The 26,462-nt window shown below is 32.5% G+C and overlaps 2 protein-coding genes and 2 long non-coding RNA genes across 5 annotated transcripts in view; 3 read left to right on the plus strand and 1 right to left on the minus strand.

Moving 5' to 3' along the window:
* LOC144547961 (uncharacterized) overlaps positions 1-19,107 on the plus strand; it is a 61,595-nt gene extending 42,488 nt beyond the window's left edge. The window contains exon 2 of the long non-coding RNA XR_013509189.1: positions 18,847-19,107. This is a non-coding gene — a long non-coding RNA (uncharacterized LOC144547961). The remainder of the gene's footprint in view (positions 1-18,846) is intronic.
* Positions 7,900-11,738, plus strand: LOC144547958 (Exostosin family protein). Of its 2 annotated transcripts, XM_078296646.1 has the most exons (8): positions 7,905-8,344; positions 8,512-8,658; positions 8,780-8,844; positions 9,228-9,297; positions 9,399-9,620; positions 9,839-9,982; positions 10,255-10,390; positions 11,331-11,738. In XM_078296646.1, the coding sequence occupies exons 1-8, from the start codon at positions 7,976-7,978 to the stop codon at positions 11,558-11,560; spliced, it is 1,383 nt and encodes a 460-aa protein (XP_078152772.1). In that variant the 5' UTR covers positions 7,905-7,975; the 3' UTR covers positions 11,561-11,738. The 2 variants fall into 2 exon arrangements, with proteins under 2 accessions (XP_078152773.1, XP_078152772.1); XM_078296647.1 differs by lacking the exon at positions 9,839-9,982 and having other exon boundaries at positions 7,900-8,344.
* LOC144547959 (NAC domain containing protein 50-like) lies at positions 13,199-19,107 on the plus strand. Its single transcript, XM_078296648.1, has 5 exons — positions 13,199-13,355; positions 14,669-14,977; positions 15,196-15,473; positions 17,557-17,919; positions 18,397-19,107. The coding sequence occupies exons 2-5, from the start codon at positions 14,815-14,817 to the stop codon at positions 18,724-18,726; spliced, it is 1,134 nt and encodes a 377-aa protein (XP_078152774.1). The 5' UTR covers positions 13,199-13,355; positions 14,669-14,814; the 3' UTR covers positions 18,727-19,107.
* LOC144547960 (uncharacterized) lies at positions 15,525-17,533 on the minus strand. The gene is made up of 3 exons (XR_013509188.1): positions 16,947-17,533; positions 16,496-16,856; positions 15,525-16,460 (listed from the first exon to the last, which is right to left on the minus strand). It is a non-coding gene; the product is annotated as an uncharacterized LOC144547960 (long non-coding RNA).
* Positions 19,108-26,462: the final 7,355 nt, after the last annotated feature.

Raw genomic sequence — 26,462 nt, forward strand, 5'->3', positions numbered from 1 at the left:
CATGTTAAATTGATAGTCATCATTGATATATTCATATTTTTAATATAACTTTTACTTCTTCTTTTTTAATCTTAGATATAAGAGAAAATCAAATTCTAATAAAATTTATTAAATAAAATTAACAAACTCTCCATTAATATTCAGACTCAAATTGAGTTGTTCCTAGAGGTGTTAAAGTTAGCAACAATAAAGTTGTATAGATAATTGATTTTTAATATAATATCTCCATTCTTATATTATGCACGTAGTTGTCCTGATCTGCTAACGGCTGAGATTGAAATATGAATTTTTGAATTGAATATCAACCCTCTAATAACATAATCTATCTTCTTTTGATTAAATACATCTATTTTATGTGTAGAAGTTTAAATTTAGTTAAAAACATGCTCTCCACACAGACTGCTACATGGTTTATCACATTAAAACTAAATAAATTTTTAGTAATTCGTTTCCTTATTTCTCCTTACAATATTCTATTCTTGCAGTTAAATTATTTTTTTTCTCCATTTCCTCTGTTTCATTTCCCTACCATCTATAAAAACAAATTAATCTGTACATGCCATGTTTTGTTAATTCTCAATAAAGGTTTTTACAATGGAAGGGATTATGTCCGAAGTCATTTGGACTATGTCACCATCCAAAGTATCTTTTATCCATCTGATTAAGTTTACTGTTTTAACTATTTGAGATTGTAAATGGTCCCCAAAACTTATAAGGGAATAGTTTTTATTCCTTAGTTACTATGTAAGCCAAACAGAAGAAAATAGGAAATAGAAAAAATGCCGTGTTATACTACTATTCCGCCATGAGAATTGAGAACAAAACAAAAAAAGAGATAAAGATCACAAATATCTATACTTTTTTTGAAGAAATGAAGAATTCTAATAGTTTCAGGCTTTCAGCGAATCTTCAAAACACCGCTCTCCAATTTTATTCAAACAAAGAATTTTTAATAGTTCCTTTATTTAAAATAATTTCTAGAACTTTTGTGTAGAGAAATGATATGTAAAGAAATTTTTATTGTTAAAATAATTTTCATCAAGAATATATATGTAGAGAAAAATCTTATTTGAATCATTTAATTATATATTTTTCAAATTTGTTTCTTTACATATCATGTCCTCTAAATCATTTAATGACATGTCTCGTTTGTGGAGAAAATTAAATATTAAATTGCAATGATAAAATTCATGTTATATTTGATTTTTTTTTCATTTATTGTTATTTCTTTTACTGTTATTTACTATTTGGATTTTCTTTTTTTCAATTTGTCTTTTATTTTCATTTAATTTTATTTTGTGTGAATTTTAAATAAAAAAAGGTATTTTCGCATTCTATTCAATCTTAAAATATGTCTCCGTTGTAACGCACGGCACGATACTAGTTATTTAATATGTAAGTTGATTCGTGTAATAAATATAGATGTATTTTAGGGACTTGGTTACTCCATTGCAAATTCTCTAAAAGAAACATATTTTACGAGTCATTCTTTTATGGATCCACATGATCAAATTAAAGTTGTCACAAATCCTGCATTAGCTACTGCGGAGCTGCACATCAATGGATTAAGTATTATGCGAGAAAGAATTTGAAAAGAGGATTTTCTTTCTTTTAAAAGTTAAATTGATTTGGATTTCAATTTTGTAGTTTGAGCCGGATCCATCCGGTAAGGTATTTAATAATATATCTTTTCAATAAACATCATCTAACATTCTAACTCCGTTGAAATTTTTTAGTATTTAACCTAGACTTAATGCAATTAATTTGTTTTTCCGCTCATGTTAACTGCAAAGGCAAATCATATACAAATTAACTGAAATTAACACGGTCTAAAACACAAAATAAAAATAAAATAAAAAATAGAAAATAAAACTAATCGCATAAACAATTAAACCTGCGTACCAGAAATAACAACAAATAAAATATTGGTTTGAAGTTTGAACAAATTAAGGTGACAGAGGGTGTCAATTAACATTCTCTCAAATGCTAAGCGGTTTTGTGTAATTTGACATGCTCCCATTATTCACTCGCTGAGTCAGAACCTCTGAAAGTAGGGAGAGGGGGGTTTCCGATGGACATCGGACCAAATCCTGTTCGATGGGCTGTTGGAACCGTCGGATCTACTTTAGAATTCGTGTGTACGGATTTTAAAGCAGACGCGAAATTGCGGGTGCGAATCCTAAAGCAGATCCGACGGTTCTAACAGCCCATCGAACAGGATTTTATCCGATGCCCATCGGACACCCCCCCTTACCCCTGAAAGTAACATAAATTTAGAATTATATATACACCGTCCGCTTTGGTCTTCAAATTCTAAGGGGTTTTGTGTAATTTGACATTGCTCCCATTATTCACTCGCTCAGTCAGAACCTCTGAAGTAACTTAAATTTAGAATTATATATACACCGTCCGATCAGAATCCAGGTCAATCCGGACCGATGTGAAATGCACGGGATCCTTCAATATTCGTGCCTAAACAGATCTGACGATCCAGATCTAAACTTAAAATTTGTGTTACTTTATTCAATAGAATTCCTCCTCCGCTTTGCTTCTCAAATTCCCGCAAAAGTGTCGGATTGGGGCCTTGGGGTGTCACTCAGTCACAAGATTCGTGAATTAAATCCAAATAATTCTTTTTTTTGATGATATCAAACTGAATGTCGAATTATTTATTTGACCGAACTTTGACCGAATTAAACCTGAATAATTTGTGAATTTTACAAATTATTCGCTATTTTTTTCCAAATTTTTCCCATAACATTTTTTTATTGCTCTCTTGCAGGACTGAGATCACTGGTCTGAATAATTCCAAATCATTCCCGAATTATACTTGAATTATTTTCGAATTACAAATTTTTGACCTCGTCGAACCGAATCCGAATAATTCATTTGTCACTATGCTTTATAGTAGAAGAGCAATAGCGGATAATTGGACTCGTACCAAGTAAAGGAGTTCAGATCCAGTGAAGTAATCCAATGTTTGAGTTTTAAATCGGGACCGTCTGATTCGAATCTGTGATAATCTATCTGAAGTGAAGTGCACGCATCCCGATAGATGAATTCGAATCGCAAAGCAATCTCGAGCGACAAATTCAAATCGGACGGTTTAGATCCAAAACCCAAAGATTGGGTTACTTTGGGGAATCCGGACCCGTAAAGGAGGGTTGTAGCACGAGTCAAATACTCAAATTGGTGCATATCACTTTAGAACCCTCCACTCTCCCGAAAGCATAACCTACCCAGTAAATTGTCTCAGTCGCATACTGACGGTGTCGGTTCAGTCAAAGAGCAAGGTACATTAGATTTTATGATAAATTCTGAGTAATTAATTCACTTAATTTTGCTGCATTTAGTAAATTATAATCTAACTTAAATTATTTATTTATTTTCATATTTAATTTTGTTAATTAGTATTTGTATTTTAAAGTTTATATAACTCAATTATTTAACAATTAATTATTCATTCAGTGTTCATATTTGTGGTATTTATTAATTATCTGCTTTGTATTTATATCCGTTTAAAGTGGATTTGATTCTATATTTTGACATTCATTTACTATTTGTATTTGAATTTATATCCGCTCATTGAAATGTGTATATGACTTTGGTATTAACATTATATGCTCCGAGTTCGCTCCGTTTACTCTCCTAGTTTAAGGTCTACGTATATTTCAACATAAACTATAATCAATCTAATCTGAATTAAAGTCTGATTTTTGCATCTCTATGATGGATTATATAAAGAAAAAAATTTCTATACTTATGTGTTGCAATCTCGGTATAAATGAAAATCGTACTCACTTAATATATATTATCTTTATAGTGTTTAATTTACAAATAGCATTAATATGGTGTTAATATTAACACTATCAAACATTTTTTAGCACCATATTATCTAATCTCTCTCATGTTATTATAGATTTTTTTTTTTTGGTCTTATAAGTTATGTTTGTAGAATATGTTATTTTATTTCACATATATTTCTCTCACATACATTATTATATGATTTTTTTTCCTCAAAAGTTAGAATTATAAAAGAAATAAACCATGGTTATAATGGGGTCCTACTCGTAGGCTGATAGGCCTAATAAACCTTGATTTTGCTTATTTAAGTTTATCTCATCTCCAAATTTTCTCATTAGTTTAAACAATACGGCAATGGAAGAAGTGCCTCCATTGGAATCTTGGAAAGGTATCAGTTTGCTTTCTCACAGCCGTTAATTTTAAACATTTTATAATTAATACAATATATCATCTAGTTTGTAGCTTGTAGTTGCATAAGTGTATATTAGTTTGAATTTGTGTATTTGTAGTTGCATAAGTGTATATTAGTTTGAATTTCAGATGTTGAAGGCAAATTTGAAATCTCTTGAGAAAGCATATAAATTATATCAATAAAATTTCACTTGATAATGTACTAGATATAGCAGTACGTTACTATTGAAATCTCTAAAGAGCTTTCTGCTCTTAATTCATAGTCTTACTAACTAGTTGCACATTACAATTGAACTTTTCTTTGAGCCTCGAATGGTGCATATTTCAGTTCTGCTATACACCTTTAAAATCATGTTCTTTTTGTTGTATTGGGCTTACTAGGTTTCCTTGTTAATTGAGATATCTAATTAGTGAGCTGCTTGATAGTTACTGTTGTACCAATTTAGTTCTATTACTCTTCAATGTTTATATTTTCTAATAATATAACCTTATTATAAGTATGTGCAGCTAAACTCCTTAATTTAGTTAAGCTTCTATAGAATATTTTGGGAGTTCAATTGGAAGAAAAAAGCAAGGCAAAACTTGCTACTTTACCTACATGGTATTTACTTTACCTTTTTCTCTCTAAAAGTACAAAAACCTTAATATAAATATATACTATTAATTACTGGATGTAATTTTTGAAACATGATCTGAATATAGGCATAGCATTGTGGTTAGCTGCATGAGGTGCTGGAACGTAGATGGTGAGATCTATCAACTGTTAGAAAATAGCACCAACCATCAACAAGAGTAAGCAAGCACATAATTGCTATTAACCTTGACTACTGCTCATTAATCTAATGACATAGCATTATAATTTGTTAATTTGTAGTTGGAAAGCAACACAAAAGTTCACATGGTTTAGAGTTCCATTAATTCTTGAAGGAAGAGCATAAAAACAAAGCACTCCTGATAACCATGCATTTCATTTCTTTCAAAAAAAAGATAACCATGCATTTCATGTATTTAAGTGATTGGTAGGTAATTATTAAATGGAAATATTTATGATGCAAAATGGATACTAAAATGTTGGTGCGGCTGAAGCATAATTGGTGCATACTAACATAGGTTTATTTTAAAATTCAAGGGGTTTAGAATATTTCTTGCATTAGTAAGTCACTGAGTTGTAAAAATAATATAGCTTAGCTATACAACTTTTCATTCAAAAAAAAATATTAAATGGAAGTACCCTTTTTTCTGAAAAGATATAGGTGGAATAACAAGATTTGTGAGTATCAAGCTCAAACTTGATAAGAGGTTGCAAGGAGTGAAGCCGTAATGATCCAATGGTGCGGGCAAAATGTTTTCACTGGTAAAATTGTACCAGTATGTATTTATAAATTATGAAAAAACTAGAATATTTTTTGGAGATACGTGTTGATTTTTTTTGGAAATATTGTCTCTAATATTTCCAAGGGATAATATTTTTGGGTGTATAGCAATGTGCAAGTACACGTTGTTGTGTTGTAATGGGTTTTCCACATTTTTTGATACAATGCGTGTTGATTAATGTTTTATGATGTATTTCTAAATGTGTTTTCTATTTATTTGTAAGATGTGTTTATGTTTATCAGTTTGAATGGGAATTGGGGATTGCAAAGGAGTACTTGGGTTGGTACCGGGAGGATTGTCGAATGAAAGTATTTTGGTACCAAAAAAAAAGAGGATAGTAATTCCAGGGGTATATCCATAAAAAAAATGCACGGGCCCATTCAAATAATAGCGCCAATTTCTGACCAAGCGGGGCCCACTTTCGCTGGTCATGGATATGCTGGGGTGGGTCCCCCGTAAACTACCCTTGAAAATACTCATGTGGGTCCCAGGGGTGTCACCCTTGGAAATGTTCAAGTGGGACCCATGTTCCCTCCCCTTGAAAATAATCTGGTGGGCTCCACGATACTCCCTTGAAAATAATCTGGTGGGCTCCACGATGCTCCCCTTGAAAATAATGTAGACAGTGGCCAAATTTGAAAGTATTTCCAACGGTCCTTTTTCCAAGGGTAGTCTCTTGAAAAAAGCTAAAAAAGAGTATTTTCAATGGTCCCCTTGAAAATACTGACTATTTCCAAGGAGGGTATTATCAACGGTAGTATTTTCAAGGGTAGCGTTTGAAAATGACGATTTTTGGGCTTTTTTCAAGGGTAATCCCTTGGAAAAAGCCATTTTCGGGAGCATGAAAAAAGAGTGAATTCTAGTAGTGTTTATAAGTTTGTTCATTTTTATTTGATTAAAAAATGACTGATTGAGTAGCAATAATATAAGAAATAAAGATGTGAATTCACTTGTTAAAAAATTAGACTTTTGAACTTAAGTGGCTATTTCTTTCACACTATTCTTTAATTGTTAGATTCTTCTCATAATTTTTGTGTGAATTTAAAAATACATACTTCAAGTCATGAATACAAATGAATTATGTGTGAACAATTACTATTTATATCTTTCTGTTGTAACTTTCAATTCATTTCATTGGTCATGTTAAATTGATAGTCATCATTGATATATTATTTGTTAAACATCATATTTTTAATATAACTTTTACTCGTTTTTTTTAATCTTAGATATAAGAGAAAATCAAATTCTAATAAAATTTATTAAATAAAATTAACAACACTCTTAATTAATATTCAGACTCAAATTGAGTTGTTCCTAAAGGTGTTGAATTTAGCAACAATAAAGTTGTATAGATAATTGATTTTCAATATAATATTATTTAATATGTAAGTTGATTCGTGTAATAAATATAGATGTATTATAGGGACTTGGTTACTCCATTGCAAATTCTCTAAAAAAACATATGTTACAAGTCACTGATGGATGGATCCACATGATCACAATATTCACAACTTCTGTATTAGCTACTGCGAGATCTACATATTAATGAATTAAGTAGTGACAAAACCTTGTATTAAATAATTTGAATATATAATTTTCTTTCTTTTTAAAGTTAAATAGATTTGGATTCCAATTTTATAGTTTGCGTCGGGTCCATCAGGTAAGTTATTTAACTGACTATCTCATTTTAGTCATTTTAGAATGAGTTGAGCTCATTTTTTGATGTAAATTGAATAATATTTTTTTTAATAAACAGTATCTAACATTTTAACTCCGTTGATTTTTTTAGTATTTAACTAGACTTAATGCAATTAATTTGTTTTTCCGCCAATGTTAACTCATTAACTGCAAAGGCAAATCATATACAAAGCAACTGAAAATAAAATACTTTCAAATCATTACATAATAATTGTATCAACAATTAACACTATGTAAACCACAACATAAAAATAAAAGAAAAAAGGAAAAATAAAACTAGTCGCATAAACATACAATGTACCAGAAATAACAACAAATAAAACTTCGGTTTGAACAAATTAAGGTGACAGAGGGAGTCAATTAACATTTTCTCAAATGCTAAGGGGTTTTGTGTAATTTGACTTGCTTCCATAGTTCCATTACTCGCTGAGTCAGAACCTCTGAAGTAACATAAATTTAGAATTATATATACACCGTCCGATCAGAATCTAGGTCGTTCCGGACCGATGTGAAATGCACGGGATCCTTCAATATTCGTGCCTAAACAGATCTGACGATCAAGATCTAAACCCAAAATTTGAGTTACTTTAGTAAATAGTATTCCTCCTCCGCTTTGCTTCTCAAATTCCCGCAAAAGTGTCGGATTGGGGCCTTGGGGTGTCACTCAGTAGCAACACCGCCCGGTGAGATGAGACCTCACCACCACCACCACCTTTCCTTGCCACTGTGCACTCGGGCCCACCAGATCGGTGCCCTCGTGCTAGTAACCGTCACCTTCGTTCTCACCCGCTCTCTGGACCGCCTATCCTCTTCTTCTTCTTCTTCTTCTTCTTCTTCTTCTTCTTCCACCTCCAGTCTTTATTCCTCTTCTCATTCCAGCTCCGACCTATTGCACGCTGGTGCACTCAATTGGCCTCAAAGGGGCTATGGCAGTGATATCGAACTGAGGATATATGTGTACGATGAGTCAGAGATTGACGGATTGCGAGAATTAATGCGAGGAAGAGATGTTCAGATCACGCCTCAGACCTGCATCAAGGGACAATGGGGCACTCAGGTACCTCCATTTGATGTTACATTGAGAAAATCTGAAATGAATACAAATCATGTGAACAAAAGCATTCTCAAGTTTGGATCTTGTACCTGTGAAGCATGGTATTGGCATTGTTCTGAGTGGCATGGAACTGAAAGGAGCTGCTGTTTAAAATTTGTGTGAAATTTCAGGTCAAAATTCATAGGCTACTTCTTAAATCAAAATACAGAACTATGAAGAAAGATGAGGCAGATTTCTTCTTTGTACCTTCTTATGTGAAATGTGTTCGTATGATGGGTGGGTTAAATGATAAAGAGATCAATCAAACTTATGTTAAGGTATTATCTGTTATCATTTCTATATGTTAAATTTTAAATTCAATCGGCTATTTTCTTGTTTCAAATGTAATTTTGTCTTCTTTGGTACTGTTTAAAGACAAATTAATTATATGGAATTCAGGTTCTGAGTCAGATGCCATACTTTAGGCGTTCTGGTGGAAGAGATCACATTTTCATTTTTCCAAGGTATCATAATCACCAATTAAAATTTGGATGTTGGAATATGAATTTTTCTCCTTTGAAGTTTTTGTATAGCTGTAAGTACGGTATGTGCCGGACTTGATAGTTTATAGGCAAGTGTACCATAGACTGTAATATCATCAATTACCAGTACTGATCTAGCTTGTGCAGCACCAATTATCTCAGGGTTATTTTCGTTTATCCTGGAAAATCCTAGAAAAGAAAAATTTCTGAATCTGGAGTTCTTTTCAGTGCCCATCAGGGATGAGCAAAACTGGTATCAGATGTGATTGTACCTATTCTGGTTTAACATGCTGAATCTATTCCTTGATGTGTTATTTCTTTCTATTAGTTTCAAGTTACTAAAGATGTATGTTATAAATTTGTAGCGGTGCTGGGGCCCACTTGTTTCGATCATGGGCCACCTACTTGAACCGTTCTATTATCCTAACACCTGAGGTATACTCCGAAGGATTCTCTTCTATTGGAAATTTTTTTTCCTTTATATTTCCCTACTTCTACTTGAACCTTTTGTTTTTATTCTTCTCTTATATATGTAGGGAGATAGAACGGACAAAAAAGATTCAAGTGCATTTAACACATGGAAAGATATTATAATACCAGGAAATGTCGAAGATAGAATGACCAAATTAGGCGCGTCTCGCGTTGTCCATCCTCTCCCTTTAAATAAAAGGAAGTACCTGGCAAATTTCTTGGGGCGGGCCCAAAGCAAAACTGGACGCCTCCAGTTGATCGAACTAGCAAAGCAGTATCCTGCCAAGGTTTTGTTTCTCTTAGCATGTCATTTATTGAATTACTATACCTTTGATCTACATACCTGCTACCATAATAACAATACAAGACTAAAATATTATGGTTTTGGTCACAAATGTGGAATTGTTTATTTGAAAAACTCAAGTTTAACAATATTTAAAATTAGCTTTATGAGAAACTTTTTTGAGAATGGTACAAAGATTTGATCCTATTTCATAAATATCAGCTAGAATCTCCAGAACTGAAGTTCTCGGGCCCAAACAAGCTTGGAAGGACAGACTATTTTGATCATTTAAAAAATGCAAAGTTTTGTCTGGCACCACGTGGGGAGTCTTCTTGGACCCTTCGATTTTACGAATCCTTCTTCGTGGTTCTCTCTCTCTCCTTCTCACTCAAATGTTTTCTTTGCATGTCACATATTTTGAACTTTGTTAGGGTGCTTGTAAATAACATCCAACCTGCAAGTTAAATTCAGGCTGTAAATGACTAAATTGCCCTGATGGACCTCATTTAGGACAACAATTCTAAGGGTTGGGATTGCACCTAATTTTGAAAATTGTTTGATGTTTTTTGCAAGCATTTATGCTATGAAATGAAACCCATGTCTAATGCTGGCCTGTAATTGATAATATGGAATGGCAGGAGTGTGTACCAGTTCTTTTATCAGATCAAGTGGAACTACCATTCCAAAATGTGATAGACTATTCAGAGATATCAATCAAGTGGCCTTCTACTAGAATCGGCACTGAACTTCTTGACTATCTCGAATCCATACCCGGTTAGTTTATACATCTAATCTTCACTTGTATTTTTTTATTTGTAGCAAACAATTTGCAAAACAGCACAGATTCAAGGAATGGTAGTAATGCTCCAGTTGTTTCATCATTTGCTAAATAGTCCCTATTTTGTTCAAAATTAAAGATATCATAGTCTCTTCTCTCTTAAAAAGTAATAATAATCTAGGGATGAATGATAATTTAATCATTGTAAATTAGCTCTTTTTTATGTCAATATAGGAAAAGAAACTGCTTTTCTGTTCAGATAAGATAATAAAAAACAACATTCTTTGTTTATTTTCGTATGATTTAATGAAGATACTGATTAATCAGGAACTAGAATGCATGAAAATGTACTTTCATGAATTTTGCCTAGAATCATGGGTAGGTATCTCATTGCTATTTTGTCATCATCAATTTTCAGGCAGTTCCATACAAAATTAACTGTAGAAGTTACCTGGCTCCAACATTTTTTCTTAGTGCTTGTCTAAAATCTTAATGATTACTTGCTAATTTTTTGTTCAATTTGCATGTGATGTTGGAGAAAGCCAATTATATAACTGTAATCTCTAATTGCAAACACAGTATTCCTGGAAGGGTGATGCCAATGCATTACCTGAAAAACCAAAATGACCTACATTCTATTATTTCCCATGTTTTTTGTTTCAATTATCTTAGTTTAGTTAGTTTAAGCATGCAATAGGCCGTTTAGGTTGGACCGAATTTTAAGGTTTTTATAAAAAGTTTAAAAAGAGAAGAAAACAAAACAAGGTCAGCCGGGTCTAGGTTACGGTTTAGGAGGTATTTTTCTTGTTATTTTATGAAAAGCAGTATTTGGAGTGAGCATTTATTACAAATCATACACTTTTTTTCCCTAGCAAAACCCTTTCTCCAAGTCTTCTCTCCAGCTTCTAAATTAGTGTTTCTTTTGGAAAATTCTAGATGAAAGAATAGAGGAAATGATAGCACGGGGACAGGAGGTGAGGTGCTTATGGGTGTATGCACCGGATACAACCCCATGTTCAGCCATGCTGGGGATACTTTGGGAGTTACAAAGAAAAGCTAGGCGGTTCCACCAATCAGCAGAGACGTTCTGGCTCCATAATAGATCTTTTGTTAATAGAGATTTGATAGAGTTCCATAGTTGGAGAACACCTGTTCCTCTCCCATGAGGTTAATTTTTTGTTTTGAGTTCTTTTAACTACACTTTTAGAATGGTTTTGGGTTCCTTTAATTTTTTGCGGCCTTTTAGCGAGCCGATAGTGTATCTTTTTGGCTCGTTTTCTTTCTGAGTTACATGTAGGTGAATATATATTTTTGTTTATTTTTTATTTTCGGCTAGATTTGTTATAGTGGATCAATATTATGCCGTAAAGAAATTCTTCTAGCAGCAAAAGTGTGGTGTTAGTGAGTTACGTGATGGAAATGAAATTCTTTAACAGTTAACAAGTACTTTTGGTAGGAGTGAAAACGGTATGGATAATATCCGATTTGTATTCGATTTGTATTCGAAAACTTAGATGTGGATATCCGATATCCAAATATTCGTGTGGGTAAGGATACTGTTATGGTTTTACGTTTCAATTATCTGTATCTGAATAGTGAATATATACTATATATTTTAATTTATATTATGAACAATTTATGTTATTAACAATTATAATTAGATAAATATTATAAATTTTAATATTTTTTAATATTATTTTCATAAATATCTGATCTGATTTGGTTTCGTATCCATATCCGTCTTATATCCGTCTTATATTCGCTCGTATCTGTATTCGAAAAATAAAAAAAAGAGATATGATATAGTTTTAGCACTACTATCCGCTCCGTTTTCACTCTAAATTTTTTGGTATAGCTATGAATTTTTTTTTTTAATGTTTGTTTAGTAGCGACATCTACTTGGCAAGGCGAGTTGCACGAATGGATGAACTAGATTTATTTGGACTTAATTGAAAAAAAAATGAGTTCAGCCGGTCTGCGCGATTATAAAAGAAAATTTTATTATAATCGTGTTGTGAACTTGTTATGGGTAAAGTTGTATTTTTCTTTTGGGTAGTAATTGTAATGAAAAAGATGAAAAGGATCTTTTTTTTTTTTTTTAGGAGAGAAAAAAATGAAAAGGATCCTTTTGCATTTATGATGTTTGCACGGGGAAGGATACAAAAATCGATGAAACCAATGAAAAATTGAATCGATGAAAAGGATCTTTTTTATTTATTACAAATTTTACAATCATATCTCTCTTTAAATATGTGGTAAGTTTACATTATTTTTTGAACATGTGTTAGTAACATTATCTGAATGCATGTAAATATCTTCATGTTTTCACTGATTTTCTTTTAATGCATGCATACATAATTCCGGAATTTTGACCCAAAAAAAAATTAATAATAATAAGAAGACTTTTGTAATTGTTGCTATTATTTCAATATTACGTGACATATGCTGGCCAAACAAACTATTGAAAATTAAATTTGCAATGAAAAAAAAGTTAGTTCTCATTTGACCTTTCAAATACATAGACATACATTTATCACATCATTATCCAGAAAAATAATAATAAACTTGGTAAAATTTTCCGCAGTGCAAAGTGCAAAAATCAAAACACCCGGGTAGTAATTTACAAACTGCAGAAAAAACAAGGGTCTGATTTACAAAAATTACATGAATTAATGCTGACGGCTATTATGAAATTGGTACGTACGTGACGTCACCCTGAAAGTCATTTACAAATAACAGAAAAAATAAGGGTCTAATAAAAAACATTACATGAATTAATACTGAGGGCTATTATGTAACTTGGTACCTACGCCACCCGCAAACTCTCTCTCTCTCTCTCTCTCTCTCTCTCTTCCCCACCCTCCCACTCGCATCTTTTACCTATTTCTCCTTTTTTCTCTCTCACAATTTCAACCTCTAAATCCGCTCCTCCTGGAATTCCCGACCTTCGTTCTCTCTCGCGTAAGATCGCTTTTTCATGGTTTGATTTTTTTTTTTTTTTGTACGTATTTAGAGCTGGATTGGTGCACACGTTCAAATAGGTTTTGAATTTTTTTCAGTCCTTTACCAATCATTCCCTTTTCCATTAGGTTTCTTTCGCTCTACGTTCAAGGGGTTTATTATTGCTGATTTGTTCCTGGTTTATACTAAAGCTATTGTTTGGGTTTTGCTGATTTTTGGAACAGTGAAATTATAACCCAGTGTAGGAAACTTTTGCTGGAACTCTAATCTAAGATGTTTGTCTCGCAGTTTGAAATTGGTTAGTTGTTTATTCGAAACAGGGTTTCTGATGACTGGGAATATTCTCACTCGAAATTGTTTCAACTATGATTTGCAATTGTGAAAGAGGAAAGTCTCACTTGAAATTGTATGGGAGATTCTCATAATTGGAAAAAAAAAATTCAAAATTAAACAAAACTAGAAATCATGTTTAGATATTAACCTGCGCATACATTTTGAATTCACTCTCCTTGTATTTTTAAGCGTCTAAGATACAAAACTTCTATTACTGACAGCTAATGGAAAAATAAGCTGACCATTATTTAGTTCCACTTCGTTGAAATCAGGACCATTGAAAAAATATATCAGGATTTTTCCTGTTTTATAATTTCTGCTCACAGTTTTGTGGAGTTGGGGAATATTCTTTCCAATAATAAAAATCACCCAAAATGTTGTTGATAGAATTATTAACATCTAGTTACTGGTACAAGGTTTTATTTTTTGTCGGGGTTGTCATTAAGCCATTATAGTTTTCATGGTTCTGCCAGAGAAGGTTTAGGTTTTGATAATAAACAAAGAAAAGGATATTAAAAAAAAAAATAAAAGAATGCCATTTTTCTCTATCCAAACCTGCACAAAATGGCATTTAAATATATCCAAATCTACATAAAATGTCTACAGCCAGATCCCAATTCCATCATTTTTATTATGTATTTTTTGTTTGTTTTTGTAGTAAATATCTATTGATGTTCATTCCTATAATGTGTTAATGATCTTCTTCTTCAACGCCTTTATTCCCAAACAAGTTGGGATAGGCTAGAAATGAAACCCAACTGGAATCAACAACACAGGGACTTCCCAGGAGGTCACCTATCCTAGTACTACTCCTACCCAATTCATGAAGGTTTCATTTCCATAAAGAGACTTTTTTTACCACTGGTTCGCCAAGCCTATCACGAACCCTCCTCCTTTTTCCTGGCTTGGGACATGCTGTGTAGAAACTACACAAGCGGAGATAATGTGTTAATGATCTATTTTGACCTTTTTATGTGCAGGTGCGCCCTTGGCCATGAAATGTTCTTCAAGATAACAAGCATTTTGGTTCATATTGAGAAACCATCACAGTGAATTATATTTCTTTATTGAGCGGAATCCAAATTTCAAATTTAATCTCTACTGTGTAATTGTATCTGTTGGAGATATGGCAATGAAGGGAACTTCACTTCCACCGGGATTTAGGTTTCATCCAACCGACAATGAATTAGTTTTGTATTATTTGAAGAGAAAGCTGACACATAAACCATTTCATTTTGAGGCTGTCACGGAGATTGATCTTTACAAATATGCCCCCTGGGAACTTCCTGGTAAATTTTAATATGTTTAATATTTTTTTAATGGAAACACACAAGGACGCTTACAGTAAGAATTTATTTAGGTTTTGCATGATAAGGCTATATTTCAAGGTCTCTAAGGGCATATGTCATACTTTGTCATTCCTTAAGTGTTGTGCAGGATAATACCATAGTACCATTCCACGCTTTTGGTACTTGTGCTAACTTTGTATATAATTTTGCATGAACAGATAAATCATGCCTGAGAAATCGGGATCGTGTGTGGTACTTCTTCTGTGCTAGAGATAGGAAGTACACTAATGGGATGCGTACCAACCGGGCCACCAGTACAGGTTACTGGAAGACTACTGGTAATGATCGGCCAGTGGTTAACAACTCGCGTACTGTTGGTATGAAGAAAACCCTGGTTTTCCATAGGGGGAAGGCACCTAGGGGAGAGAGAACAGATTGGGTCATGTATGAGTACCGCATAGAGGACCCTGATTTGGTTTCTTCTGGTGTTCAACTGGTACTTCCATTTTCTTCTTCTTTTTTGTGAAAATTTCTGGGGTACCCATACAAACTTTTGAAATAGCTAATATCCCATTGAAACATCATAATTCCAATATCCCCATAAAAATTTAACATTCTTATTTCTATCCCCTTTTAATTATTTAATCTATATTTAATTATTTTGAAATCTGAACTGACCAATATGTCCTTGAACTCTAACTGGAGGTGTCCATTTTAATTGTATCTTCCAGGTGTCCATTTTAATTGTATCTTCCTCCCTGATGTGTCTCTCTCAGCCCCATTCTCCCTCATATGCACCTCTCTCAGAAAAATCAAGATTTTTCTGGAGATTGCACAGAATTCTAAAAATGTTAACTGGTTAAATCTATTGACTAGATCTAAAAACGTTTCCTGTGTGAAATGTTCCTCAGTTTTTCAATGGCTTTACTCTGTTACACACCCTTCGCCTATCTTATTTTAATTTGTCGGGGTTTGATATTGAGAAATTGGTTTCACGTTTCCCTTGCTAGAACACTTGAAACTTCATTTTATGTCCTGCAAGGTTTCCTTCAATCTGAAAACAAGGAATTATCTTGTTTTACTCAGGTATCTTTTAGGGTATGGTAGGATACTATCATGCTACAAAATAGGTCGGCAAATCATGTCAACAGACATGAGCAAATTATTCGCAGACTGTTAAATTTGAAATCATGTATGAAGCACTTAAAAGGCATACTCAGCTTGATTGAAGCTCAATTTAGTTCAGAAAAATGAGAACAAACATAAAGAAAGAAGCTCACTAATGAAAGGTCGAAATTGTAATTAGCTGATGTTGGGTGCTTTTTATTAATAGATTGTAATTTTGCAAAGTACAACTTTTGTTGGTTAGATGTTATGATTATCGGAAGGAAGAATCCAGGATTATACAAATTGACACGTGTTAAGGTGGCACGACCAACCTACTCGCCAATCACTAGTTGGTCGTCAATAGGTTTAACCAGATCTCCAGCAAAATCTTGATTTTTCCGTGAGAGAGACGCACATGAGGGAGAATGGAACTGGGAGAGACATGAGGGAGGAAGAAACAATTAGAATGGATAACTCCAGTTAAAGTTCAAGGGTATATTGGTTAGTTAAGATTTTAAAATAATTAAATAAAATGTTAAATAATTAAAAGGGGATAGAAATAAGAATGTTAAATTATCATGGGGATATTGGATATTATGCTGTTTTATGGGGATATTGACTATTTCAAAAGTTTGCGAGGGTACATTGGAAAATTTCCCTTTTTTTATTAATTTCAAATGAAACTTGTTTGGATGTTATTGCTAATAGACCTGTCTGGTACCAGTATGGAAATGCTTTCGTCAGTTACTGGCATTGAGCACTAATAGAAGCCCTAGTTTAATTTTTAAAGCAAGTACAAACAGTGAAGCTTGTTTGTACATACCTGTATCAGGTTTTCATCACACTGGTTCCAACTGATTACCTCTGTTAAGGTATTGTGTTTTTAGGCATTTAAATCTACCCCCGAAACAGCCATACTACAAAGTAAACACCACTAATGTAACTTATTCACACGTAGATTACCAGACCTGATTGTATCATGTGTAGACAGTATGGTTATAAATATAAATGCCTTTGTTTTGTCAGAATTAATATTGGGCACTATAGAAGTAGTTCTCATTCACTGGCTTAGCAGGGTGGGGCAAAAATTTTGGATGAGGCATAATTTTGTCATTATTTTGAATATTAAGTTTTTTTTTATAATTTTTTCTGAGAAAAACATAGAAATTGAAGCATATTTTGGAGAAAAAATTTCAGGGGTAAACAATTTTATAATTTTTTTCTGAAGAAGTCCCAAATATATGGTGCCAACGCTCTTTTAATATGTATTTTAGGAATTAAGCCAAATATGCGGTGCCAACAGTAGCCCAAATATACCATTTTTTCATCCAATGACACCAATTTTGTTCTTCTTTTTACTTGTATAGGGTAATTGGCAGTGCTTGCATATCATTCCCTATTTTTGTGTTTCCCTTCACAGGTGCTGTAAAGTTTGTTCATCTTTTATTTTATTTTTTATTTTTTTAATACAGGATGCATTTGTGGTATGCAAGATATTCCACAAAAGTGGAATGGGCCCGAAGGCGGGTGAGCAATACGGTGCCCCATTTGATGAGGAAGAGTGGGAGGATGCCGAATTACACTTACCGACCATACCCATGCCATCTGTCACAATTGCTGTCCCATCTACTGACAATAACAATACCTCCTCATCACTCCATCTGAACAACCCGGTTCAGTCTACTGACTTACAGGCGGGTCCTACTCCCCCTATTAATCCTTGCCCACTGCAAGCACACACCTCTTCTGGTGTGGACTGTAATGGCACTGGAGGCAAGGAGTCACCTTCTTCGGTTGATGTGTTGTCATTTGATATTGTGAATCTCCAAGAAGTAGTACGTTTGTATATTAATTAGGTTTTGCATTATATCCTATAGTATCAGGAATAAGATATTGATTGAGGCTATGGTACTATGCTTAGCGCAAATTGGTTTATACTATGGATTAATTTCTTATTTTCAAAGTTCAAATAGTCGATTTGAAAATGCACTTGCAAACTAAATTTTACATTTTTTAGAATTTTTTTAGATAGGTAGAAATTTCTTGATCTAGACCGTTCAAAAGTAGTGATTTTTTACCTATCTAAAAAAATAGTAAAATAATTGTAAAAATGTAAAATTTGATCTACAAGTACATTTTCATACGGAGATCATATTAAACGGTTCAGATCGACTGTTTGGACTTTGAAAATGAAAATATTAATCCATAGTACGGACCAATTCGTGCTATGCATAGTAGCATAGCCTCACTCTAAGATAATTATGATTTGACATTTTTTAGCGGATTGATAATTTGAATTACTGTTTGGGCAGCTTCATGCTTCAGCTCCTCCTATAGAAGACAATTACAACAATGCCCCTCTTGATGCTGAAGATGCAATATTTGAAAATTTAGGTGACAGTTCAGGTGACCCGGGGGCAAATCTTGATGCGGAAATGTATCATAGTGATGATTATGACATGGTGAATGGCAATGCTTTTGATCCCACGACAATTCTATCAGAGCTTGCTAATGAGAATTTTGTTGAGCTTAGTGACTTTCTCTCCGCCTTAGGATTGGCATCTGATACTGATAGAGTTTCATTGCTGAAGGATTCGTTTAAAGCTAATATGTGTAGCTATTACTCTCCTCATTTCAGATGACCTCATGGATGCGTTAATTTGTTGTAGTTGACTTTGCGGCAATGTTTTAGGCGGAATAGGTGGTGAATGATCTAAATGACTCTGAATTAGGATTTATCAGAGAATTGCCTGAGAGGAGAGGGTGCAAGTTAAAATGCTGACTGGACTAGATAGTTTGGGAGGGGTGATTTGTAATTTGTAGGGACAGATCTGATAGGATAATTTTTTTGTCAAGGAAAGTTGAATAGTTTGTTAGTTGTAACATTGTCAGATGGTACCAGTGCATTTTGAACATGTTCATCAGAGTCATTGATGTGACAATTCCCCAATTGCTGATGAGAAAAACATTAGCTGTTTAGGAAAATGTAGCTATCTTTGGACATTTATTTTATGTTTTTTTTTTTTTTTTAAAATCTTTTGTGGCAAAACATAACTTTTTTTTTCCCAAAAATTCAACATGTATGACGAGAGAATGACATAACTATGAAATAAGTGCTATCTTATTAGTATAATTAATTGGCGACACATATTTCGTTAGTTAACCAATAATAATTGATAATCAAGTTTGTATGATGTCTTCATCTATTTATATATTAGTTATAAATTACATATGAAAGACACATAGGTAGGGGTGAAAACGGAGTGGATACGAAGCGGGGAGCGGATAATGTTGATACCATATCTGTATTCATCAGATAATGAGTGGATATGAATACGGACATGGATAGTAAACGGATATCAAAATTCAAAATCAAATCCGCTTTAAACGGATAGTCCACGGATACAAATTCAAATATAGATATAAAATGAATAATAGTCGGATAATTAAGATGTATAAACTTCTAAGATACAAATATTAATTAAAAAAATTAAATATAAATATTAATGATAACTATAAGTTGATGGAGAGATGGGGGAGAATCTATTCATGTAATATATATATATATCAAATAAAGAAATGATAACAAAAGATGTTGTGTTCTAGTAGTTTGAAGTTTAATCCAAAGGTCTTGAGATGGGAGTACATGAGTTCAAATCCACCTATAGCAAAAATTAATTCCTCTTCTATTTGAGTCCGGCCAAACTATTGGGTTTTGGATGGTCCAAATATCCGCTCTGTACATAAGTCATGAAAATGCAAGAAATCCGATACATCTTAAATTATTAACCTTTTGCTATATTGATATATTACAATTAAAGATTGCATTCTGATAGTTCAATTAATTAAACATATTAAGTAAAACAAAATATTGGAGGAAATCAATATTAACAACATGGAAAGCCATATCTTAAATTATTAATCTTTCATGGTCATGGTCCTTCCACAATTAGAGCCTATTCGGCTACCATTGTGTCTATGGAGAAAAAAAATTAACTTCATTCAAATTGGACCCGAACTCACGCCCATTTCTGTTCCCGTCTGGCAGCCGAACATGCCCTTAAAGAGCAGCTAAAAGTCGAGGTGTCATTATTGGAAGCTGAGAAAGAGCAACTGCCATTGCGGGTAGAGAAGAAGTCTTTGAATCATGCTGCAACATACTTGGGTGGCTTGACTCATCAATTCTCACATTCAAAATTTTTTTTTTTTTAACATATGAATTTTAAAGTTTAAAATTTTAAAAAAAGTAAAAGTAGGATGGAAATATAAAAAAAATATGAAGGCATTTTAATTGTCCACTTATTGTATTTCTATAAACAAAACAAACCTTCATTTTAATTCACCTCTTGTTCTATTTTTTTTTAAAAAAAAATATCCAACTTAGGTATAGCAATTGTTGACTTTGCTTGTACTTCCCAATTGACCTTTATCCGCGTCATACCAACTAAATGAAGTGATGCGTAAAAATTAATAAAAGTTTGAAGCAATAAAATAAAATAAATAAACAAAAGCTGTGTAAGTAAATTGAGGATTGACTGGATATATAAACTGGATTAAATGAGGACTAAATGAATAAATAGGAATTAAAATAAACGCAATGGATTTGAAGCTCAATTGCTGTATTTGTGTTACGACCTGGGCTGCAAGTTGAAGCGGAACGGGTCAATTTTGACCCAGTGAAAAGCGATAGAGTCGGGCAGAACGGTCAGGCAGAATGGGGTGGGGTAGATCAAGTGATTTTCTAATTGTTTCAAAAAATAGTAAAATATTTTAAAAAAAATATATAAAATTGGTTCTCCAAGTATATTTTCATATGATAATAATGTTGAGTGGTTCGGATCAACTATTTAAAATTTGAAAATAGAGATATGAATTCAATGCATGGAACGATCCGTGCATTGCAAAGTACCATAGCCTCACTCTTTCTTTTTTTACACAGGGCCCGATATCTCTTTTATATAATTAGTTTGCTTAGTGTAGTGACACGATCTTTTGTCTTTCTTCATAGAGACACATGTTTAATTTTGAGAATAATATCTAAAAGATACAGCATCAGAGCTCTTCAATGAAAATAAAAATTATTGTTTAAAGCTAATTTGATGAATTTTAATTGGAGTTCTCACTAAAAAAAATGAGGGTGTTCAGCAGAGTGGATTAAGAAAGAGGCTGAAAATTTTATAAAAAGCTCATGTTCGGAAATTAAAAATGATTAATTGAGAATAAAAGCTAAATGCGAATAAAAAGTCTATTATAATATTAAAGAAGTAAAAGACAATCTTGTCCATCACATGATTGTCACATAATTAAGGAGACTATTAGTTCTGTCCTTTTTAATATAATTTCAATCCAAAAATAGAAGAACACTCAACATGTGATTTACATAATTAATTTCATATAATTATTTTGATACTCAGAAAAAAAAAGGGTATTGATACTTTTTAAACAACATATATGTTTAACAAGTGATTTACAGTTTACTGCAATAGCTAGAAAGTTTTTCATCAGGGTGATTCATTGATGTACAATGCCTCAATTAGGGGTGTTCAAACGGTTCGGTTTGTTCGGTTTTCAATTGAACCAAATTTTTTTTATTTAAATGGTTCGGTTTTTCAGTTTAAATGGATCGGTTCGGTTGAAATTTTGAATTATTTTAGTTTAAATGGATCAGTTCAGTTTAGACATTTCAAAACCGACTAAACCGAACTGATCAAATTATATTGGTTCAAGTATGATTTATATTTTGTTTGGTTCAATCATTGCTTTTTTTATTTTAGTTTAAATATTTTGTATGGAATTGAATAACTTGCATATAAACATGTGTAATTTTCATTAATAATGACACCAATAGGTTTACTTCAGTTTGAACCGAACAAACCAAAATTTACTTCGGTTTATTTGGTTCGGTTCTTAATTGATTTATAAGTTTAATCGGTTCGGTTCGGTTCTATTTTTGAAAACCGAAGAAAAGTTTGATTTGGTTATTTTAGTTCGGTTTCAACCGAACCGACCGTTTGAACACCCCTAGCCCCAATAGCTGATGAGAAAAAAATATTAGTTGTTGAGCAAAATATAGTTATCTTTGGAAGTTTGTTTTATATATGTTCCTTTTTTCAGACTAACAAAATCTCTTTAGTGGCTAAACATAATATTTCTTTTTTCAAAATTCAATATGTATGACGAAAAAAATAACAAAACTATGATGTAACTTGCTACTATCTAATTAATTGGCAACACATATTTTGTGAGTAAACCATTAAGAATTGATAATAAAATTTGTATGATCTCTTCATGTTTTATGTAAGTTATAAATTACATATGTTTTTTCTGAAAATTCAAGACGTCAGATACATCTTAAATTCTAAACCTTTTGTCATATTACAATTAAAGATTGCATTCCAATTTTTCAACTAAATAAACAGATTTAATAAAACAAAATATTGGAGGAAATCAATATTAACAATATAAACTAGTATTGGGAGAAGGTTGTTCAATCGTTATAGTTTGTCAGAGAGATATCTCAGAGAAAACTTCACACTACTTGATTGGTTGACGAGTTATTCCATTTTATAATAATAATAACAGTCGATAAGGAGGAATTTGACAGTGTCAAGGCTCCTTATTGGACTCAGATCAGAGGTCTTCACCAATGAGCTCATTGCTAGGCTTCAGCATTTTCAGAGGTCTTTACCAATGAGCTTATTTTTATTAATAGAAAAATAATTAAATAAATATCGATAATGGTGAACGAGTTGTGTTTTTTTGACATCTAGAAAAAATGTGATATTTTGTAATGTCCAGAGAATGTTATAAACTATCACGGCCAGCTTAGTAAAAATATGATTACTCTCTTAACAAAACTGCAGAAAAAAAGAAAAAAAAAAACTTTGGACTTCATAGTCCATTACAGCCAGATGACTTCATAATCTATTACGGCCAGAGGGAACATGCCCTCTGGCCGTGATAGTCTATGAAGATTAGGATTTTTTTTTTTCCGCGGTTTAGTTAGTTTGTAATTAGATTTCGCTAAGCAGGCCGTGATAGTTTATAACGTTTAGAGAACATTATAAACAATCACGCTCTTCTTAGATGTCAAAAAACACAATTTCCTTCATCATTATCGATATTTAATTATTTTCTTATTAATAACAATTTCGGGTGCAAAAGCTCTTCACTTTTCTATGTCTTGAGAACCCTTCCTTGATTTAAGGTAAAAATTAAGAAACTGCAGAATTATCTATAATCTCAATTAAAGCAGTTCAGTTCATATTTTGATTTTCTGATCTAGAACACATGTTTTCGCCTGTACCCTTCCCATAATATTTAACTTAATAAAAGTTTGAACACCAAAACCAAAAATTATCATTATTTTTACTATTTAACCGGTTATACAAATCATACCAGACAATATAAAAGATTCGCGAATTAAATCCAAATAATTCATTTTTTTGGTGATGCCGAACCGAACGCCGAATTATTCGGTTGACTGAACTTTGACCAAATTAAACCCGAATAATTTGCGAATTTTTTCCTAAAATATTTGTTTTTTGCTCTCTTGCAGAACTGAGATCTCTGATCTAAATAATTCCTAATCATTCATGAATTATATCCGAATTATTTCCAAATCACAAATTTTTGACATCATCGAACCAAACCTAAATAATTTATTTGCCACTATGTTAGACACTAGGAACTGGTACTATACTGGCAACTGAATTCGAAATATTTGGTGACTATATTCCAGAGGAATATGAAAATAGAGAAAAGGATACGAAGGAATCAAGGACTACACAACCAGCAGCATTTTTGACCATTTCAAGCTATTGACGAGGATGCTGTGCCACAAATTAGAGAGAGATAAAAGTTAGAAATAAAATTTAAATGCACTTCAGCATTGTAAATTTGATACTAGAAAATCATTGCTAGCAACACCACACAATTTTTATTTTTTTTCCAATTTCTAGTCCTACATCCTCTTTTTGCTTCATTTTCATTTGGTTCTAGCGTGCACAATAATAATTAGCTCTATGAGATTAAAAAATAATTACTAGAAGGATTCCATAATAAAACCATGTGAAATCAGGAGGGGCAAGTGCCCTCTGGCTCAAAAAAAAAAAAAAAAAAAAAAAAAATCAAAATCAAAATCAAAATCAAAATCAAAATCAAAATACGCTTTTATAGCTCTGTTTGTTTAGAAAAAAGTTCACAGAAAATATACTAAAAATTAAAAAGAGGAGGGTTCAAATGTCTCCATTTTTTGTTCCTCCACCATGCCTCCAATTTTTTAAACTTTAATAATTCAAAATTTAAAACTTAAAAGTTAAAATAAAACCGTTGGATATGATCTACATCATTTTTATCTATGCACGTGTAAAAAATTATGACATTTCAATTTTATTTGGGTTGTCATCAAGAGTTTGTAAAAGACGTACTAATGTGGATAATTTCTAACCGTTGATTTTTGAACTTATAGATTCACATAAAAATAAAATTGAAATATGATAATTTTTTATGAGCACATAGAGAAAATAACATAAATCACATCTAATGGTTTTATTTTAACTTTTAAGTTTTAATTTTGAGTTATTAAAATTTTAAAAAATAAAGGCATGGTGGAGATACAAAAAATAGATGCATGTGAACCCTCCTCAATTAAAAAAAGTTATACAATTATACCTCACCCGAAAATTTTACTCCAAATTATGCTTCTATTTCTATGCTTTTCTAAAAAAACTATAAAAATGTACCTAATATTCAAAATAATTATAATATTATGTCTCATTCAAAAATTTTGTTTCAGCCTGCTGAACATCTTAGTTTCACCCTTCGCACTTTCGAAGAAATAAATGAAATTAGTATTTATTCTACGCAGAAAGTCAAACGCATTCCTCTAATCAATTTGCTTCCAAATCCAGATAATATATGTGCAAATTTTATGAAAGATAATTGTACAGGGCGACCTATATATATGTTTCTTTTTTTATATAAATTGAACTCAAATGTGAAAAACAACCTTAATCAGGACTAAAAAGCTTACCAGAACTTATTATAATTTATTGCAGTTTGGTACCTGATCTTTTATATCGGACAAATTTCAGCTCAAAGCTTTAATCCAAGAAATTGCACACTAACAGTGACAGTGAAATTAGAGCAGGGTTTAATTGTTCATGGGTTGTGGGTTGGCTGTTGGGAGATGAACAATTCAATTAACAGCTAGAATAGCTAGAATAGCTACTGTTGAGAATAGTAGGTTAAGTATAGTTAGAATAACTACTATTTAAAAATAGCGCTAACTTAAAGCTATTCGGAATGTTGTTTGGATTGAACATTTAGAATAGCGAGAACAGCGATTGAACATTTGAGAGAGTAGTTTGCTATTCCATGTTTTTGTAGAAATAGCGAGAACAGCGAGAATAGCGCTATTCTCGCTGTTCCTGAGTATGTTTGGATGGATCGGAATAGCACTGTTCTCGCTGTTTCCGCTATTCTCGCTACATCCTAAAGTTAGTGCTTAACTAGTGATCTAATGTGTAGAAAACGAACAAAATCAGAAAACAAAGTGCAAACCATTACATAAATCTGACAACTTAAAGTGAAGTTCCTATTGTTTAATGAGACAATCTTGCATAACTCATCGGTTCACTTAGTAGATGGTGAAATCCAATTTCCACATAAAACATGAGCAATAATAAAATTGTGATCCGGTACAAACATGAAAATTTTCCTAAAATAATAAAATAAAATACCAATTCTTCAAAGTAGATGCAAGAGGAGGTTTACAATTCTGTATATAATAGAAATTTGTTTCATGTTTAAGAGTGCAACACATGTCATTATTTCATACAAATAGTAATTGTTTGACTGGTACAACACATGATGGTATCTAAGTTGTATGAGCCATACCAGCAACCCATAATTGTTCCTCAATATGCAAAATTTAAGCATGAAGAATAGTGATTCAAACAAAAGCAAAAATATCATTTTGCATCAGCGCTGCATATGAGTTATACCAGCCTCAACCTCCAGGTTAAATGCTTCTTTTTTCTGATTGTGTTCCCTGTGCTATGGTTTGGATTTCCAAAGCCATGCGATGCAGGCATGCAGCAGTTATTCTTCCTTCTCATCAATTTCTTCTTGTTTGCACAGTAGGGCTGCTAATGATTAAGGTTCGGCTCAGCTCAATGAGAGAAGTAAAATGATTTGACTCTAACTCGGTTCGATTTTGAAAGAAAAAGCTCGGCTCGGCTCGCGAGCCGGCTCAAGTGTGTTTTGATTGATCTAGGAAAATAACAAAAGACAACAGCCTAGAAATAAACCTAGAAAAATAAGTAAAAATCGTAAGCCGAGTTGAGCCAAGTGTTTACATGAGCCGAATCAAGCC

Source organism: Carex rostrata, chromosome 32, assembly GCF_964058835.1.
Source record: "Carex rostrata chromosome 32, lpCarRost1.2, whole genome shotgun sequence".
NCBI classification, from domain to species: Eukaryota; Viridiplantae; Streptophyta; class Magnoliopsida; order Poales; family Cyperaceae; genus Carex; species Carex rostrata.